The 19,064-nt window shown below is 35.0% G+C and overlaps 1 protein-coding gene across 1 annotated transcript in view; it reads left to right on the top strand.

The window, feature by feature from the left end:
* The window catches only part of PDS5B (PDS5 cohesin associated factor B), a 116,887-nt gene that overhangs the window by 57,087 nt on the left and 40,736 nt on the right, over positions 1-19,064 (top strand). The window contains exons 12-22 of the mRNA XM_075490785.1: positions 354-505; positions 2,238-2,351; positions 3,862-3,943; positions 9,926-9,974; positions 11,232-11,371; positions 11,449-11,564; positions 13,399-13,504; positions 15,436-15,596; positions 16,248-16,371; positions 17,168-17,326; positions 18,117-18,185. Coding sequence (XP_075346900.1) covers positions 354-505; positions 2,238-2,351; positions 3,862-3,943; positions 9,926-9,974; positions 11,232-11,371; positions 11,449-11,564; positions 13,399-13,504; positions 15,436-15,596; positions 16,248-16,371; positions 17,168-17,326; positions 18,117-18,185 — 1,272 coding nt within the window. The remainder of the gene's footprint in view (positions 1-353; positions 506-2,237; positions 2,352-3,861; positions 3,944-9,925; positions 9,975-11,231; positions 11,372-11,448; positions 11,565-13,398; positions 13,505-15,435; positions 15,597-16,247; positions 16,372-17,167; positions 17,327-18,116; positions 18,186-19,064) is intronic.

Below are 19,064 nucleotides of genomic sequence, written 5' to 3'. Positions count from 1 at the left end.
TAACATTGTCACCTGATTTTTTTTTTTTTTTCATTTGGTGACATGCTTTCCCCTGTTGCACCTGTAATACAATCGCAAGTATTCAGTATAGATCTGTGAGAAAGGGTGTTGGCTTAAATTTGTAGCAATTCTAAATTCAAGAGACATACTTGCATAGTAGTTACTGATGTTGAAAGGTTTAGCATAATAGACGTGATGTATGTACTAATGAGAAAGTGTTGCACTTTGAATTTAACTTTTTTTGTAAATTAAACTGTTTTATTTTGGTGGAGAAATACCTACCAGGAAATTCTATAGTCTTTTCAGTTTTGAGTTTTGAATGGTTAAACTGGGTACTATTTCTTTTTCTCAAGTGGAGAGTGAGGAAGGAAGCTATGATGGGACTTGCACAGATATACAAGAAATATTCATTACAATCAGAAGCAGGAAAAGAAGCTGCAAAACAGATATCATGGATCAAAGATAAACTTCTGCATATATATTATCAAAACAGTATTGATGACCGGTAAGTCAGTCATGAAAGCTAGGTGATTCTGTGGATAAGTGTAGTAACTAACTATGCAGATTTTTTTCTTTTGTGCTTAAGTGCTGACAAGAAGGAGGAGACTTGATAATCCTGTATGTTTTGATCCAGTGTGCAGTCTTGTACAACTGCAGCCAATGTTGTCCTGTGTTGGTTTTGTCTACTTTTTTTTTTTTTAAAAAAAAAAGGCTAAAAGTGATTCTAAAGGGTGAGAGAGGTTGGAATATTTCAAAATTTTTAGCTGTACTTCACCACTGCTTCTGTAAAGGAGGCTTTTGTTTACATTTCAGTAGCTTGCTAATTTTTATGTTAAAATTCAATAAGTAAAATTGCTTTAACGAACTTGCTTTAGATTTGCATGTTGTTCCTGTATCTTTTAAAGATAAGTCTAGTACATGTAGTGACGACGGTTAAGGCATCTCACTCTGCAGAAGGTTAGTTTTTCTGTATGATAATAGCCATGAATTAGAGCCTTGTCCTGGATTTGTTGTAAAAGTGGTGCCTCTGTCATACTAGCTATAGACTTGTATATGGTTGTTCGTATTGAAAAATAGATAGTTGTACATGAGAAACTAGATTGGGAACTAGTCCTCCTTGACTAATCAAGGCGGTCTTGTTGGCTTTGGAAATGAGCCTTTGGCCTTCACAGCATGATCAGATACAAATGGCATTGCAAACCCATACAAATGCTTTCAAAAACTTGCAGCCTCAGTCATCTCCAACGGTCATCTCCAAAATAAGCAATTATTTCATGGTACCATGGAAGTGGACAGAACTGTCTGGATTTTCAGATCCAATCTCACCCACTCACATTTTTCTTAAACTTTGGGATCTTTTTAAACTAGCTGGGTTTGGTTTTTGACCACCCCGTCCAATTGTGTGTAAGGATTTTCTTCTCATTTTTAGCCTAAACATGCATGAGGCTTTTTTTCTACCTATTTACTCTGTTCTGTTAACGTTGACCTCAATTTGCAGAAGTCGTGGGCCTTGGTATTTAAGATTGCAACATGGGTTTAGTCTTCATTTTGTTTTTTCTTCTCAGTCTTTCCTAGGTAACTGACAGACCCAAACCTTTCTCTTCTCCTGTATCCAAATAAGGACCTTCCATGTTATAGCAGAAGCTTTTAATAATTTGCCTGTGAATGTACCTGCGTTTTTATTGTGGAAGCAAAAGAAATGGGATAAACTCAGCCCTTGGGGAAGGGGCCGGGGAGGGGTGGAGGGAAGTCAGCTCCTTCTGACCTAGTATCTGAATTCTCCTTCTGGGCTTCGTGATAACATGTGATATAATCGACATGATATTTCTTTTTTTATTTTAGGCCCATGAATTTGGGTCAGTTAATGAATTTACCCCAGTACTGCCCTGTAACGATATTCACTGATAACATCTCTTTGGGCTGATAATTAAGAGGCATCCTTCTCTAAAACCCTTTGGTTCCTATCTAGATTAATACATCTGATTTTGATAATGTCATCTCTTAAATGTTCTAGTGCTAACATTAACATTCTATCTTCTGTAATAATATATTATTGTTTAGTTTATACTGAGTTATATTGGAAGTTAAAGAACTTGACCTTTAGGATTTTGAATAACCCCATCTTTATATGCAATAACTGATCTCTAGATAGGTCTGAGAATTTTTGAATGAATGTTTTAGCAATTCAAGACCACTTTCTTGCTTTACAGTTTAAGTTTCTTAATCATGTCTTTCAGATTACTTGTTGAACGTATCTTTGCTCAATATATGGTCCCTCACAACTTGGAAACAAATGAACGAATGAAATGTTTATATTACCTTTATGCAACACTGGATTCAAATGCTGTGAAGTATGTGCTATTTTCACTTCTTGCAAAATAATCTTTAATATAATTATTACCGAAATTAGTTCTAAATTGTTATGAGTAGCCTAAGCCAGTGGACAAAAGTAGTTTGCAAACTATTAGAAAATAGAAGGTAGCAATAGTATCTATTTTTCAAGTGGGATTGTGGGGAGGGGGGACATCAACCCAAAACTAATAAGGTGTTTTCTAACAAGGTGTGGTACCTTTTAACCATAAACAGCTAAAAAAAAGTACTCTCAAAGATCTGGCAAAAAGCTTGAGTGCATGTCAGTCCTTTTATGTCTGAAAAGAGATAGCATAGATAGTAGCGTTGACTAGCCCTAGATCTTATCTCACAACTTCTCAATTAATATACTCCTTGTTTTAGCAGCCAGGATGATTTAAGAGTGGGAAGGAGTTACTTGTTTGTCTTTCCTCCTTCAATATGCATTTTCCTTAATATGTTACGTGCTGTCTCCAGCTTAAAATGCATAGATACGCATGCATTTGACTAATAACAGTTTTGCTGCTGTAATGTTCACAGTTTGACTGTTTTTAGTTAGTTTTACTTTGTTTTTCATTTGGTAGTACTCAGTCACTTGAAAATTGAATATAGAAAAAGCTTTTTATATAAAAGAATGGCTTAAAATAACCCCAAAGCCTTCAAATACTCCAGAAACTGTTGTTTGAATCCCCTGCATTTCTTGTATTACCTGCCTAAAGATCTTACAACTGTAACAAACTAAAATTAAGAATAGTATATTAAAAATAAAAAGTTACTGTTCTAGTAATTTTTAGTATAGGCTAAACAAAAATGCAGAATGGCTTCTTTTCTGTCCTTGTTATTTCAGGCAACAAATAACTTCTGAATTCTAGTTTTCATATGCAGAATTACTCATTTTAAAGAATAGTATCTTCATTTAGTTATATAGAGCTGACTTTTTACTTGTGGATTCTGGAAGTTTTTCAAATGAAGCTGTGCTTTTTTTTTTTTATATGGCTTATTTTTTCTGGAAAGTGTGCTAATTTTCAATTTTTATCAAATATCTCTAATGTGTCTCTTACAAGTCTAATAATGTCCACATTCACAATTTATTAATCTAGTAGCTGCTTTCTGTGTGCAAGAAAAACATTGTTTTGATGATAAAAATCTTAAACATCTGCTTTAGCCTGCTTCTTGGAATGTTTTTAGAAGAGTGATTTCAGGCTTGTACAAATGAGTTCTTTATGGGCTAGACATCAGTTACTTCCTACTTCTTTTAAAGGCAGTGTAGTTAAGCATCTGAAATGAAACTTGTTTCAAAATCTCACTTTGTTGCAATCTAATATGACCAATTAAATTTTCCATATCAAGCCATTAGGAACCATTTAGCCTTTGCTCACACAGCAATGAAATTTTATGTGTGAGCAAAGCACATTACTGAGTCTGAAGCTGAAAAGAATTTAAAGGCTCTTATTGGACAGTTGTGTTACTTATTAATTAGATGACTTTGACAGCTTTTTTTTTTTTTTTTAGAGCATTGAATGAAATGTGGAAATGTCAAAATCTGCTACGACATCAAGTTAAGGATTTAGTTGACTTAATAAAACAACCCAAAGTGAGTTCAATTTACCTTTATCCCACAGTGAATATGCAGTTTTACTTAAAAGAATAAGCTATTTTTAATTCCATTTGTTTGACTATCTCAAGCTTATTTTTAATGACAGATAGAAAATATTGTGAAAGTTAACTGGTATTCCCTTAGACTACCCTTGCAGTAGGAAATGTGTATACATATTGTCAGTAAAAGTGAAGAGGTAGGGGTGTTTTAGAAATTTTAAAAAGATTTTTGCCAGTCATTTGATACTAAAATATTTGCTCCCAGTGTTTGAGTTGCATCTTGCCAGGATTGTTCTGGCTCTTGAAAGAGGGCAAAACCCAGCATATTATTTTTGACTGTCAAATTGAGTAATTAACAAAAAGTACCTATACACCCTGACTTCTTATCTTGGGTATAATTAGTAACATTCAAGATATCTGAATATTTTTATCCCAACAGGTTACTTGTTTCTCTTCCCTCTTGGAAACTTCTTAAATGTTGTATTGGAGATATCAGACTACAATTTAATTCTTTTTTTACAGATTTGCTCAGAAAGAAAAACATTGAGCATTTAGAATATTCTCATAAAGTAAAATTTGGATTTGTTTTAGTTATACGTATGTGCATACTCATATTTGGGGGGAAAAAAATCATAAGATGAAATTCTGGATGCAATTTAGAATGTGATTAGAACTTGACTTTAATGCCAAAAGCTTAATCTGGTGCTTTTTTAACAGAAATGCTATATAGTAGAAAGTGTTGCCATGGTCGTATTTATATACGTGTGTGTGATTTTTACTTTCTATATGCATATATACTCATATACCACAGTAAATTTAATGAAGTTTTATGACTGAATTATCCATTTGCTGGAATTACCTGAACAGGAAGAGTGGGTAACTGCATTTTTACAAGTGTGGTTGCATTATTTATTGTATCTGCTTGGAAATGCTACTGTCTTGCAGACAGAAAAAGACTTAGCAAATCAAAATGCATCCCTTGCTGTTTCAGTCCTGATTGCAGTGAAATTCATAAATTTGACTTAGTGGATTTAAGTCATGCTGTAGTGTTGTATTAAACTCTAAGTGCAGTAACTGCTAGTACAACAGTACTTCATTGCATTTCAGTGACTGTATTGAAATATTTTTCATGTACTGTTTTATATTCTTTGGTGTAATTTAAACACACTTATGCATTTAAAACCTGAGTTAGTTTCTTGATATTTTCTGCATTTCAGTTGAAAATGAAATTTTAACTTTTCCTTTTGTTTGCAGGGACATGTAATGAAAGTTCTTTCTCAATTGTAAAATATCAAATATGATCTGGAATTAAACATGTAGCTTTTGATAAATGCCAGCATAAACATCACATTCAAAACAGTATATGCTGTTGACATGTTTGCATTTATCCATGTGGCTTTCATCATATCTTTCTATTAAGTACTGATTCTCTACACTTTTCTTTTGAGTAACAGGACTGCATGGAAGAATTTAGGGGCTTGTGATCTGAGATGCTGTCGACAAAACAGTTTAGAGTCAGGGAATTTTACTTAATTTAGTTTATTGTCAATTAACATAAACTTTTTATTATTGATTCTGGTATTGAGAAATAAAAGCAAAGAAATAAACACTTAAAGAAACACTCTTTGGCTCCCCTTCAGACACCTCTCTTCTCTGCTTCAGGGTCCCCCAGGCCCCTTGCCGCACGCTATGCTCAGTCCCTTCGGTGAGGCGATGGCAGCACAGGAGATGGGGGTCAGGGCATGGTGGTTCGTTTCCTTTTGCTGCTCCTTGTTTCTTACCCACTGCTGCAGCGGGGGTTCGTCCACCGGCCGCAGTCCCTTTAGAGTTGTACTTTGTCCAGTGCCTCCTGTCCGCCCCCGCTCCAGGGTCTCTTACCCTGGCATCTCTCCTGCCTCTGCTCAGGTGTCTCTTCTTTCCCTTCAGCATCTCTCTCCTCCTGCTCTGCTGTCCTTCCTGCCCTGGCATATCTCTTGTTGCCCCTAGCAGCTACCACCCTTTCTTAAATATGTTTTCTCAGAGGCACCATAGGCTCCTCTGACTGGCTGAAGTTTCGATGCGTGGTGGGTCGGTTTGTTGGTTGCAGCGCTGGGTAGAAGTGGCTTTGACCAGGAGTCCATGACTTCCTCCTGCACAGGTCACCCCAGCAGTGCTTTGCTACTCCAAACCCTGCCTGTTATGCCCAATGCAGAGGCTTAGCTATTTTTACCAAAACTTTTTTCTCTGTGATGCTCCTTGTATGTTGGCTTTTTTGTTTGTTTTATTTTTTTCCCAAATTGATAATTAATTCATATGATTAATTGTGTTTGAGATAAGAGTGCGTTTTCATAATTGGAGTAGAACTGAAGGGGTGTACAGTCCAAGGCAGTAATAATTTTGAGACAAATACCCATTAGTCATTCAGAGTTGTAAGAACTTTGTTTTCTTTCAGGAAACAAAACTGAAATGAACTAGTAACCTTTTAGAATATACCAGGGTGTTATCATATGTGCTTTTTCACCTTGGTTGAATTTCTCCACTTAGTCATGATAGCTTAGTTGTTGATTTTTCTCCTGTAGGTGTTGTCCCTGTGGCAAGTGTAGACATTGTGAGAGCTTTGAGATGAACAGGGGATAAGACAAGAAGCAGTGTACAGAAGTTGCCACAAGGAAATCTTGATTAGGTAGTAAGGAAAAAATTGCAGTAAAGGTGATCAACTATGGCAATGGGTAGCCTAGAGAGGCTGTGAAATCTTCATCCTTGTAAATATTTAAAATGCAACTAGATGAGGCCTGGAGCAAAACCTGATCCAAGTTGGCCATGCTTGGAGTAGGCAGTTCAACCAGGTGACCTACAGTTGTTGCTTCCAACCTACATGATTCTGTGATTATAAATCTTTGAACTTTCCAGTCCACTATTTGTCTCCTCTTAGAAAACCTTTTCGCTGTTTAGTAAAACTCTTCAAGCTTTCTCCTTTTTTCCTCTTCAGGCTTTCCCCAGTGTAAGCACTACTGAGGAGACTGAAGCTGTGTTAAGAAAATTTCCATTTCTGTTGATTATAATTTCTCCTAATCTGAGACAGAATGGACATCAAACTTTCCTTTAAGATGAGTTACTTCTCTGAAGAGCAAAAGCATAAATCACAGCTCTTCTTGTTTTTTCCTACAGCAATGGTATACAGTTAAATGAAATATATAAACTTGCCTGTTCGCATGTGGAAAAGTGGGTGAATGCTGGTTTGTCTGTATTAGTCTGAGCTTCATTTGCTGCAAATACGCAGCTGTTCTGATGCTTCCATATCATGAATGAAAGATAATGTAGATAAAGTGCCACAGTAGATCTTCTAAAAAGGAATGTTTCTTCATCTTCTTCAATCTGTCATTATTCAGTGGAGTTATACTACTAGAAGTTAAAAGAATACTTCTGACTCAGGTTTGTTTGGCTGAATGATTAGTAGTTTGCTCAACTTAAGGTCTGTTTTAATGGGAGCTTTAGCCAGTACTTGAAGACTTAGCCAGTATTAGAAGACTGAACCAGTCAGAACCAAAGAAACTCCACAGTACAGTTTTGATATTTTTCTTTTGAGTTGCAAGAGGTGCGAATATGGAGATGCTGTATTTGTTGAGAATGTTATCTGAATCCTGTAGGCCAGATCTAATTTCTGGTTTTTTTCATTTCTTGTCAGAACATGCCTGTTCAGCTGTGACAGCCAAAAGCCCTGAAAATGACAGCATTCTTCCAATGCTAAAAAGTGACAGAAAGTTCTGCAGAAATACTTAATGGCTGGAATTATGTGCCAGGTGTCCATGTCACAATACAGAGAAATGTTCACTTAAAAACATTGCTTGTCTTAATCTCATGCTATATTTTTGTTATACTCCGATCTTTCTGAGGTTGCCACTATTCTCAAACACTGCCAGATTTTCCATAAATTGGCTAATTAATTTCCTTTTTTTAATGACAAAAAACCTGTGCAGATATGTTAGAACTCAAAAATAATCCTATTTTCTTTAATAGTTCCAAGTCAACTGCAGAACAGAAATTTACTCTGAAAAGTTGAAGGATATTCCTCCTGGAAATAGACACTTCCATGTGTTAGCCAAGGTTATTGTAATAAATTGTATTTTTATCTCCAAAGCTGATATGGCTTATTTGAACTTTGAGATCTATATGCAGATTTCATTAATAAAATGCAAAGAAATTAGATGTGCCTGAACAAGACTTTGACCTCTGTCTTGAAGTTTTTTCTATCTGCTCCATAATAGTTCTAAGACTTTCATACGAAAATGTTAGTGTCTTGCAACACTGTCTCTTAGTGGTTCTTTCCTGGTATGAACCTGATGAAAAAGCCCACTGCAGGTGTTCATTTGCCTCATGTTAAGTACTTTAGAAGAAAAAGAACTCTTCTTGCCAAGATGAGCCTTCTGAGTTGATTTGACATTTTCTTGTTTGTAATTTTTAGGCTTGTCTACTACCAATTTTGTCTGTTATAAAAGGAGTTCTGTAAAAGACAGTTTTAGCAATGGTGGTGGCTAAACACTGTTCTTCTTAAATTTAAATACTCCTCAGTGAAAGCTCATGAAGTGTGGTTGTGTCTTACTTAAATCTTTTCTCAGAAGAATATAATTTGGTAGTTGTAGGCCATAATTGATACTATTTGCATGCATTTCTGAAGTTTTGTAGACTTCATAACTTGTGTCACCAAGGTTGATCTGTCAGAAGTCAGTTGGCAAAAGAGCAGCTTCCTTTATGGTTTGGAAGCTGGTGGGTCTATATGCTTTTGATAGTATTGCTGTAAGCTTGAATTTTCTTTCAGATTCCAATTTTAATTTTACTTAGGAAGATTTCAGAGTTGTTTAACAACACTTATGACAGCAGTGAAAAATTTCTTTTTTTTTTTCTTTTTTTTTTGTGTCCACCTTAGAAGACTTTTCTGAAGATTATTAGGGTGTTATCTTCACTGTACAGTTAAGGATTCCCTTTATCATTTTTACTGATAATTCCTTAATATTTGAAACTTCACTGTAATTCTGTAAAACTTCCTAGTCTGTAGAATACTGTGGATTACAGCTAAAAGTGGGGGAAAAGTGTCTTGGAAACTAGTTTGTCTCCCTTCAGTAGCAGGTGGTATGTTGTAGAAACATTACTTATTTGTTAGAAATATATTTTTATAAAGAAAATGTACTTACTATGTAGTTTTATCTGGCTGTGAAATTTGTGGTATTCTTTTTTCCTCTTCCATTTACTCTTAAGAACTAACTCTTAAGGTGGACTTTGTATGTGGAATTTGAAATCTTGTACCGGAAGAATTACTGACAAGAGGAAAATAAATGAGATAAAAGCCTTTTTTGAGTAACTTACTTTGCTTGTAAGGAGCTGTTGGACGATTTTATATCAGCAATGGTTTCACTGAAATCTAAGCTTCACAGATATCCTGAAATGCAGTTACGTTTTCTTTTTTTTGTTGTTGTCATGGTCCCTGATTATTACTTTCACAATTACACTGCTATCCTCTGCCTTCCCTGTTCAGCTGAACAGGAGTAGCGATTGCCATATTATTGACTTCCTCCATTCTTTACAATAAGGTGGGAACTACTGCCAACACTACTCAGAATCAATATCTGATCAAGAAGATAAAGTGAATTTAATGCTTACTGTTTATTTTATATTTAAAAACAAAGAGGCTTTAGATGGAAAACAGTTACAGAAATAACCCATCTGTGCTGTTTATAAGTTATATAGTAACTGAAAAGTAATAAAAGTATTTTACATAAGCATATGTGCTACAGTTACTATAGGCATGGTCTTCCTTTTACTTCCTGTAACTATCTAGCATTAACTTTGCAGTGGTGGTTTTGATTTCTAACACACCGATGTGTTAGCAAAATGATGGGTGCTGACTTGTTGATAATGCATTACGGAATTTTGCTCACTCAGTATTCAAGTGGAAATATATAATGTAAAATTTTTACTTAATACATTTTTCTTTTGTGACTTGCAGACAGATGCCAGCAGTAAAGCTATATTCTCAAAAGTGATGGTTATAACAAGTAAGTCAGTTGAAGTATTTACACTAAAAACTACAGTTGAAATATATTGCTTTCTTGCTTTAAAAATCATTTGAGATAAGCTTATTTGTTATAAGTTTTATATATTAACTGATGTTAACTAACCCACTATACTACCTACTGACTTACCTGTCTTTGAGATGTTGGTATTGTAAGTTCTGTTGGGAGAATGCAGAGGAGTTTGGGTTTCAGTAGCAGGAAGGCACTTTGGAAACTGAAGAACTTCTATATAACCTGTACTCATGGCAAAGAAAAAACCACTAACCCCAAAGCAATGCTGCTTGTTCTCCCCAGCCCACCATGCCAATAGCATTAAAACCAGTATGAAGAAGAAAAGCTTGATTTGCAATTCTGAAATTTTGTTTTTAAATCAACCTTTTTTTAAAAAAAGCAAACTGTTCTGGCAGAAAAAGATACTGCTTAAGGCTATGTACATTTTTGAAAAAATGTGGAGGAAAAACTGAATCTTGCTGCCTGGTTGGCCTTGTTCGAAAACCTTTTTTCCTTTTCTTTATAATATAAAAGTTGATCTATTTGTAATTTTTCTGATTCTTTTAGATCTGGGTTGTATTTAAAAAAAAAATCAACACAGCAAAACAAGTACTTAGAAGAACTTGTTTTGAACTAACTATCCTGTAGTCTTTTACCATTTTCTGTGCCAACTTTGCTTAACACCTACTGTTCCAAAACCATGAAACATCTTAAAGTATACTAACACTTTGCCAATAAATTGTCCTGTTAGAATATAAAATTAATATTTAGTTTAAAAAATATATCATTGAAAATTTTTTTTTTAAATGTTGCAAGCTGTTGTAAAGCTTATGGTTAGCGAGTAATTTAGCAAAAAATACCCTTTTTGGTGTTTTTCAAACTTGTCATATCAGGTGATCTATTTACTGAGTATCTTTTTCTGTGGAGTATGGGTTTTGCATTCTGAGGTCAACTTCAGCTGATAATATTATTAATAGGAACAAGTAGACTTACTGGAAAATGAGTGTGAAGGGAGGAGAAAGCAATAGTCAGGGGAGGTGTGTGGGTATACAAATTTTTAGAAATTGGTGTCCTCATAGATACGCCTGCATGTGTTAAGATGTTTTGCGGTTCCCCTGCCCCCCCGGCCCCCCCCCTCCCCGTGTACTTAAACACACATAGAAAGTTTCTTGATGTGACATTTCAAACTTGTGTAATTAATACTGATACTTATTAGAATAAATAGTGATTCCTTTTGCTTGTTTAAAGGAAACCTTCCTGATCCAGGAAAAGCTCAAGATTTCATGAAAAAGTTCACACAAGTTCTAGAAGATGATGAAAAAATAAGAAGTCAGTTAGAAATGCTTGTTAGCCCAACATGTTCTTGCAAACAGGCTGAAGGATGTGTGGTAAGAATTGCTCTTAAAATATGTGAATATTTTTGGAACTGAATTGATTTTAAATTTAATTGAAACTTATATTGCAGAGGGAAATAACAAAGAAGTTGGGCAATCCAAAACAACCAACAAATCCTTTCCTGGAAATGATAAAGTTTCTTCTTGAGAGAATTGCTCCTGTGCACATTGATACTGAATCCATCAGGTATTGTTGTGTGTGTGTGTTGTTGGCTGTAGATCACAGGGTTGGAAATTGGGGTTTCTAATTTCGTCTTTAAGCACAAGCAGTAATGGATTGGGTGGGTGCGGTTTAAGGCCTGGTGACCTGCGGTATTTTCTTCTGTTTCCCTTTGCTTAGGGGTTTTTTGTCTCCTCATTCAGAATGTAGCCACACAAATTGATTTGTCATTCAGCATAGCCAGGACAACCTGTCAGTAAAAATGGATCTGTTGCTGATGGGGGAGGTTTGGTTTGTGAGTGACTGACTTATTATAAAAGAAATTTCTTTTTATTGCTATTCAAAAACTTCATTAAAGCTTTCCACCAAGAATATTAGCTCATAGTGACGTAAACAGTAATTTAACTGAGGAAGTATTGTGGTGATGAGGCATCAAGGCTTTAAGGAAGAGTAAGCCAATGAAGTTATTGGGGGGGAAGTAATTGCTGAAATGGTTATTTAACAGCTGTATTTGAGCTATGTGGTACCTTATTAGAGACAGCTAGTTCTAAATACTGGTAAATTCTTATCTGTTAATTCCAACCATATAGTAACTGATTTTTAAGTATTTGACCTTTTCACTTTCTGCCTGTCACATATATAATGTAGTAGAGCCATTGAGATTTCACTTAAAAATCTGTTTCAGGAATGTTATTCTTAACGTGATTTTTCTTTTGATCTTGAAGTACAATGTGTAGCTGGATTTTTACTTTAAATTTGAAAATGCATTTTTTCAAATTCACAGAAGCAATATAAAATGTATATTTAAAGCAATATTTACATGTGGTACTAAGTTGTAATACTTGTTTCAAAGTCTACCTACTGACTGACTGCCATACAGTATACAAGCAAAAGAAAAAGTAGTAAAAAGCACATATTTTTAGTTTTGCCACAGGGTTGGTCTTCTCCTCTCTTTGTAAATTTTCACTAAACTTCTGCTTCATTTTTGAGACTGTCAGACTTTGGTTTTTTTAATATATGGTCATTTTTGTCCAATTGGGGCAGAAGAAAAGAAATTGGAAGTCTGACTAGGAGGTCTCTCCCTTGATTTGCTACCAGGGGTTTTTTTTTTGGTGGTGGTTTTTTGTTTTTGGTTTGGTGGTGTTTGGGGGGGGGGGTTGGTTGGTTTTGTGGTGGGTTTTTTGTGGGTTTTTGGTTTTTTGGGTTGTTTTTTTTTTTGTACTATAAATATCATTTACAGGATGTACTGAAGGAATATTATGAATATTGTGCAGCCCTTGGTAGGGAAGCTACCTGCACCACTCACTAATAGGATCGTTTGGATAATCACAATTTCCCTTCCTAGGGTACAGTGTAAGAAAAAACCCAAGCATTACTGTCAAGGTGAAATATACAGGAGATAAGTCTTTTAAATTTTTCATAAACTCTTAGAACAGCTGTTTACTGGTTATTTTTTTCTCTTGGTTATAGACTAAACATTATAAATGGTTATTTTCCATCAATTACTAAGAATCCATAGCAGCTAGTAACCTCAGCATAATTCTTACCTGAATTTGTTGCTTGTAATGCTCAAATTGTTTTCTTATTTTGGTCATCCTTCCGGAGTAATGTGTATGTAATAGTTCTTAATTCATGATGGATAAACATTTTTGAACTTAATGCTTCATAAGCTTTTATTTAGATGGGAGATGAGGGCAACCAGATTATGTACGTAGTTGACTTAAGTTTGTTATAAAACAGATAGATGTTTTATAAGTTTTAAATAAGTTTATTAAATAAGCTTGTATCTTAAACTTATGAAAACAGTCATACAGGGTGGAATTTCAGTAAATACAAGCCCATGGTTTTTTTTGCTCTTCAGTGCCCTTATCAAGCAAGTAAACAAATCTATAGATGGAACAGCTGATGATGAAGATGAGGGTGTACCTACTGACCAGGCAATCAGAGCAGGTCTTGAATTGCTTAAGGCAAGTATACTCCTGGTGGTCAGTAAGCATGTGAAACTTTCTGAAGCAACTTTGTTAAAAAATTTTTTTAATTAGCACTCATTATCTTTAGTCATAAGCATGTGGTGGCTATCTGGAAGAATACTGGTTTGGTTTTTGTTTTCTATGGTCATCTTATGTAGCACGTAAGTAAGATTCTCTTATAAATCATTTAGAAGTTTTTCTGGAAGTAAAAAATAGTTGCATGTGTGATATCAGTAGCTGACTTTTGATTATTAGAGTGTGAATTCAGCAGTTTGTGAACATAGTTATAGTACTTTTGGAACTGTACTTGTGTATCAGTACAATACTGTGGTTCCCCTGAGTTCCTCATAAATTGGGGTCTTAACTATTTCAGCTATGTGTAATCTTTGAGACTCGGTTAACATGGCAAACCCCATCAATATGCATTTCTGGGGACATTGTACAAAATTTCTTACTCTGTTCTCCCTTTTTCCTAGGAGGAAAAGGGCTAATCACTGTGTTATTTACAAATACTGTTAAAAGCATGAAACTTTTAAAATGCAACTACATAGGGCTTTTTGTTTCACTTAGTGCTTTTAGGCTAAAGTCTTTGACAGAGACTACGTAGTGTCAACTTTGTCTGTACTTGCACAGAAAGGTACTTGTGCCATAGTACCACCTCAGTTATATGATAGTGTTGGGAGTAGTCCAACTGTGGGTTGATTTCGGAGGCCTCAAAATCTAAAGAACTCCCATGCAGAAGTTTTCAGAATATCTTAGATCAACTAAGGGCCTAGTAGATTCATCTGAGAGCATGTGATTCTTTAGCCAGATGTGCCTATTTAGATAAAAGTGCAAAACACCAGTAGCACAAAGATGAAGCTAAGTAAGAATGAATCATGTAATGAAGGACTATATATTTGAAAGAAGGCTCCCAGGTCAGTATTTACATTTGAATATGAACTAGCATAACACTTTTAAGGAAGAGGAGTAAGATTGTCCTGAAGAAAGTGGTCTGTACATCATGAGAAGAATCCAGAAAGGACAAGTATAGGAGTCTAGAAAAGGGAATGCCATACAGTGAAGCAGGGAGGGAAGTACCTTGGTGAAAGTAGAAAACTGCATGTGAAGAAGTTCCTAGATTTTTAGGATTGTTTCTTTGCCATGGGTCAGAATATCTTATGGAAAGAGGCTGATAATCAACAGCCACTTAAAAATGAAGAGAAGGCAAACTTTCAGAGAGGATCAAATGAGGATTTTTTTTCTTTTTTAACATGGGAGGACTGTCATACTTGAAGACAGAGTCCAAGAATCTGAAGGAGAGGTACAGGATCTGGTAAGCTGCTGTGGAAAGCTTGAGGGACTAGAGACCCTATGGGGTATGTCTGTATTACTACTCTAGAGTTAGGAACTTCATTCAGAGCACAACCAGTTGTTCCACTTAGCAAACAAGCATGAAGTCTGGAAGCACGCAAGCTGAATTCCTTTTAGAGAAACAAAATTATGAGATGGGCTTCAGAAGCACATGTTGTGTTGCAGTGGCTAAAGTGGGTTCAGTCAGTCTAGAAATACTCTGAAGTAAAACCCCTGAAATGTGAATATTGCTTCCTTAGCATCAATTGTGTTTCTCTTAAGATTTGCTTCTGCTGTAACCCAGTACTTGCTAATGTCGATGTAGCCACTGAGAAGTACGTGTTCACAATAACAGGAGAAGAAATTGAGACTGGAGAAATAAGTTAAAACAGATGAGATCATGTATAAAGACAGAGCTGTTTAGGAGGTACTGGAAAAAAAAAAAGACAGAAAAAGAGAAATGTGGATCACATGACAAAACCAGGCAGAGTATTATAAATATTCCGGTATGGTAGTGGAAAATGATGCTTGATGGAATGTTCTATGTAAGTGGACCTTTAAAAAATATTAACCTGGCTTTCATCTTATTTTGGCAGGTACTTTCATTTACGCACCCTATCTCATTTCATTCAGCTGAAACTTTTGAATCTCTCCTGGCTTGCTTGAAAATGGATGATGAAAAAGTGGCAGAAGCTGCATTACAAATTTTCAAAAATACAGGAAGTAAAATTGAAGAAGACTTTCCTCATATACGATCGTAAGTTGTATATCTTAAACTGAGTAGTGTTCTTTTACTATATGGGATTTTTGAAGTTTTCTTTCTTCCTTTTGCATGCTATAAGCATTATCCTGCATTCTTTTGGAAGAAAGTATTACGTCAGGTAAAACAGAAGAGATTTGAATTACTTTAAAATGCAGGGCTTTTTGAAGAATGGAAGTGAAATGAATATATCCAAAGTAGTGATGGCTGATATTACTATAATTTTTATCAATGCTCTTCAGAATTACTTACGGTTTTTTCCTAAATTAAATATATGGCAATGTAAAAATATTCTTTGCAATTCAATGGGGATGTGTAGACAAGAATATTTCCAAAAGAGCATTTAGTAACTTCTGCAGATAAAATGTTTTGCCACATGATATTTTATCAACAAAAAAGTTTTGGGTTGTGGTGTTGTGTCTGTGTGTCGTCCCCCCCCCCCCCCCCCCCCCCGAAAGCCATGTAAATAAGCCTTTTTTTCTTTCTGTGAATAAATTTCCAAACCCAGGAGAATTAGCACTTTTGCAGAGGTGTTCTGTTCTATATATGTATATGTGTACTTTTTTTGCTAGCTTGATATTTTGGTAGTTTTTCAATTTGTGGAAAGGTACTTATCTCTCTTCTTTTTTTTTTTTTTTTTTCTTTAAGTGCTTTGCTTCCAGTGTTGCATCATAAAGCTAAAAAGGGACCCCCTCGTCAAGCCAAGTATGCTATTCACTGCATCCATGCAATATTTTCCAGCAAGGAAACGCAGTTTGCACAGATATTTGAGGTAAAATGAAAATATTTAAGTTACTTTTTATTTCTCTTTTATATTGCATATGTAAACTAAGGGATGTAGTGGCATTTCATACAGCAAGTTGTATAAAATTTAGAAAATATACTTTTCCCCTTTCCCTTTGTTCTCATACAGTTTGGCCTGAAAAATGGTAGCAGAGGGTGTCTTTTAGTTATCCCATGCTCCATCATGGTTAGGGTTATGTATTTTAACAGACGGTAGAGTAAAACAAAGTGTTGGACTGCCTGCTAAGAACCATAGAAAGAGGAACGATATACACCACTCCTCACCCCTGTTGGGACTGGCCCAATGTATCTAAATGGTTACAGAAATTATGGAAAACAGAATTATGGTAGAGACTATTTAAATAGATTTTGTACTTATAACTGCAAATGTACTTTTTAATTAGTGCCCATCAGCCTTTTATCTTGAAGGCTGAATCACAGTCCATTACTGAAATTGCCATCTTGAGATGTAGTATGCCCACTTCTTCAAGAAGGAAATATGCTTTTTAATCCATTGTTTCCCAAAAGGCCTGCTTGAGCTGCCACTTCTTGAACTACCCAGATGTGCTAAACGTTTTGTCTGTCTTGATTTTTCTTTTGATTTGTAGGAGACTTGGGGGGTTGGTGAATGTGTCTTTAAATCTAAATAGTCAATAGTTCTTTTAAAATTGTGTTTCTGAAATAGAAATAGACATGGACAACTTGGTACAGAACTCTTACCCCCTCTCCTCCCAGTAAGACACAGATTATATCAGTAATACCTAAATTTGTTGCCTTTATTCTAGCCACTGCATAAAAGTCTGGATCCAAGCAATTTTGAGCATCTCATTACGCCGTTGGTTACTATTGGCCATATAGCCATGCTAGCACCTGATCAATTTGCTGCCCCTTTGAAATCTTTGGTTGCCACTTTTATTGTTAAAGATTTGCTAATGAATGATAGGGTAAGTATTTTTAAAACCTTGTATTAAGATTCTACTTCTCCTGTAGTATAATACTCAGCAAGTACTTGTGAATTTTTTTGGCTTGTTGGTGGTTCTTTTTGTATATGGTTGTCTCTGGATTTCCACGTATACTGTTTGACTTAATTGAAAACGCACAGTATAGGAAAGGAGATAGTACTAATCTGGTAGTCCTTGCAAAAGCGTCAAGCTATATACCACACCATTTGATCACTCATGACTTGCCTTTTGTTAAAAATGGCAAAATTGTTATTGACTTCACTCAGTCTCTTGTCTTGAGCAAGCAAGTTGTGATTTTTTTTTTATGAAGTATAAAACATTTGAAACTAAAATACACTGTTTAAATGAAAGACTGAATTTTAATTTTTCTAATACTTCTGTATTGATAGTGATTATAATGTGAAAAAAGTAACTTGTCAGCCATTGTTTAGGGAAAGATGTACTGTCTAAAACTACATGCTTGAGGTTCTAATCTACTGGATATGGAAACTGGAAATTATTTTCAAAGCAATGGCTATTACACTCTAAAGCAATTGTTTTCAGGTAACAACAACAACAAAAAAACCCCTTTACTACTGTTAAATTTGCTGATACTTGAATAGTAAGAACAGTTTCTCACTTCTGTAATGGTTACTTCTATAAAATACAGAAGGCTTAAAGATAACCAGTGAGTGCTGCTTTATTGTTTTCAGAAGCAAACAGGAAAGAGGAAATTACAGCAGGTTTCACTGAAGAGTAACAGTAGTGTAACAAAATGTAACATTTGATTTAGCTTCCAGGAAAAAAGACAACAAAACTTTGGGTCCCAGATGAAGAAGTGTCTCCTGAAACGCTTGTTAAAGTAAGTAGTACTTACTATATTTTCCTATGATTGTGTGTATAATACTTAATAAAGTTAAATATCTGGATTCCTAAAGCTGTCAACTGCTTTTCTCTGTTTCCTTGTCACCTTTCTAAAAGTAAAAAAGAAGTAACTATTTAAAAATTGCTAATCTTATCAGAATATGCATTTTTGGATTGCCAGAAGAAAAGAATTTCCTTTTGGGAGCATCTACTTTTTTTACTTTTGTAAATGAATTTACATATACACTTCATCGAATTTTTATTATACCTTATTATAGCCTTAGGTTTGGTGTGCAACACTTAAGTATTCCAGATATTACCACAGTTAAAGTAATTTCCCCCCCCCCTCCTGTTTAACATAGGAGTTAAATATCATAGAGACTTTGTTTAAAGTCTTCCCTTTTTCTTTTGAATTTTTAGGATATTCCAAGAAACTTCCAGTGCTGTTTTGGAATAAAGGAAAAATTGTTCTTGGATTTGTCAGTTTCCTCAAATGAATAAATGTGTTACATTGCTTTTCTCTGTGTACAATGTGTATTAGAGAAAAACCTAGACTGTGGGGGGGCGGTCACTTTAAAACGATGGGGGTTTTGTTTGCGTTTTTACTTAAAAAACGTCATCTCAAGCTTGTTCTTTTTTTGGAGTAAGTTTAGTATTATGATTTCTGGGCTTGGTAATAGATATTCTCACTCAATTTTTCACTCAGTCAGAAACAGACTTATACTGTGGAAATTGTCTGTATTTGTTTTTAAATGCCCTTTCTTCAGAACAGGGATAGATTATGCTTTCACTTTTTTCTTTTTTTTTTCCCCCCAGAATTGGAAAGACGCATGTACTTTGTAGCATACTCTTTCTAAGTTAATTATAGCAGTCATTT

Source organism: Mycteria americana, chromosome 1 (assembly GCF_035582795.1).
Source record: "Mycteria americana isolate JAX WOST 10 ecotype Jacksonville Zoo and Gardens chromosome 1, USCA_MyAme_1.0, whole genome shotgun sequence".
NCBI classification, from domain to species: Eukaryota; Metazoa; Chordata; class Aves; order Ciconiiformes; family Ciconiidae; genus Mycteria; species Mycteria americana.
Note: the sequence above shows the minus strand (reverse complement) of the source record. Positions and strands in the feature narration are given on the sequence as shown.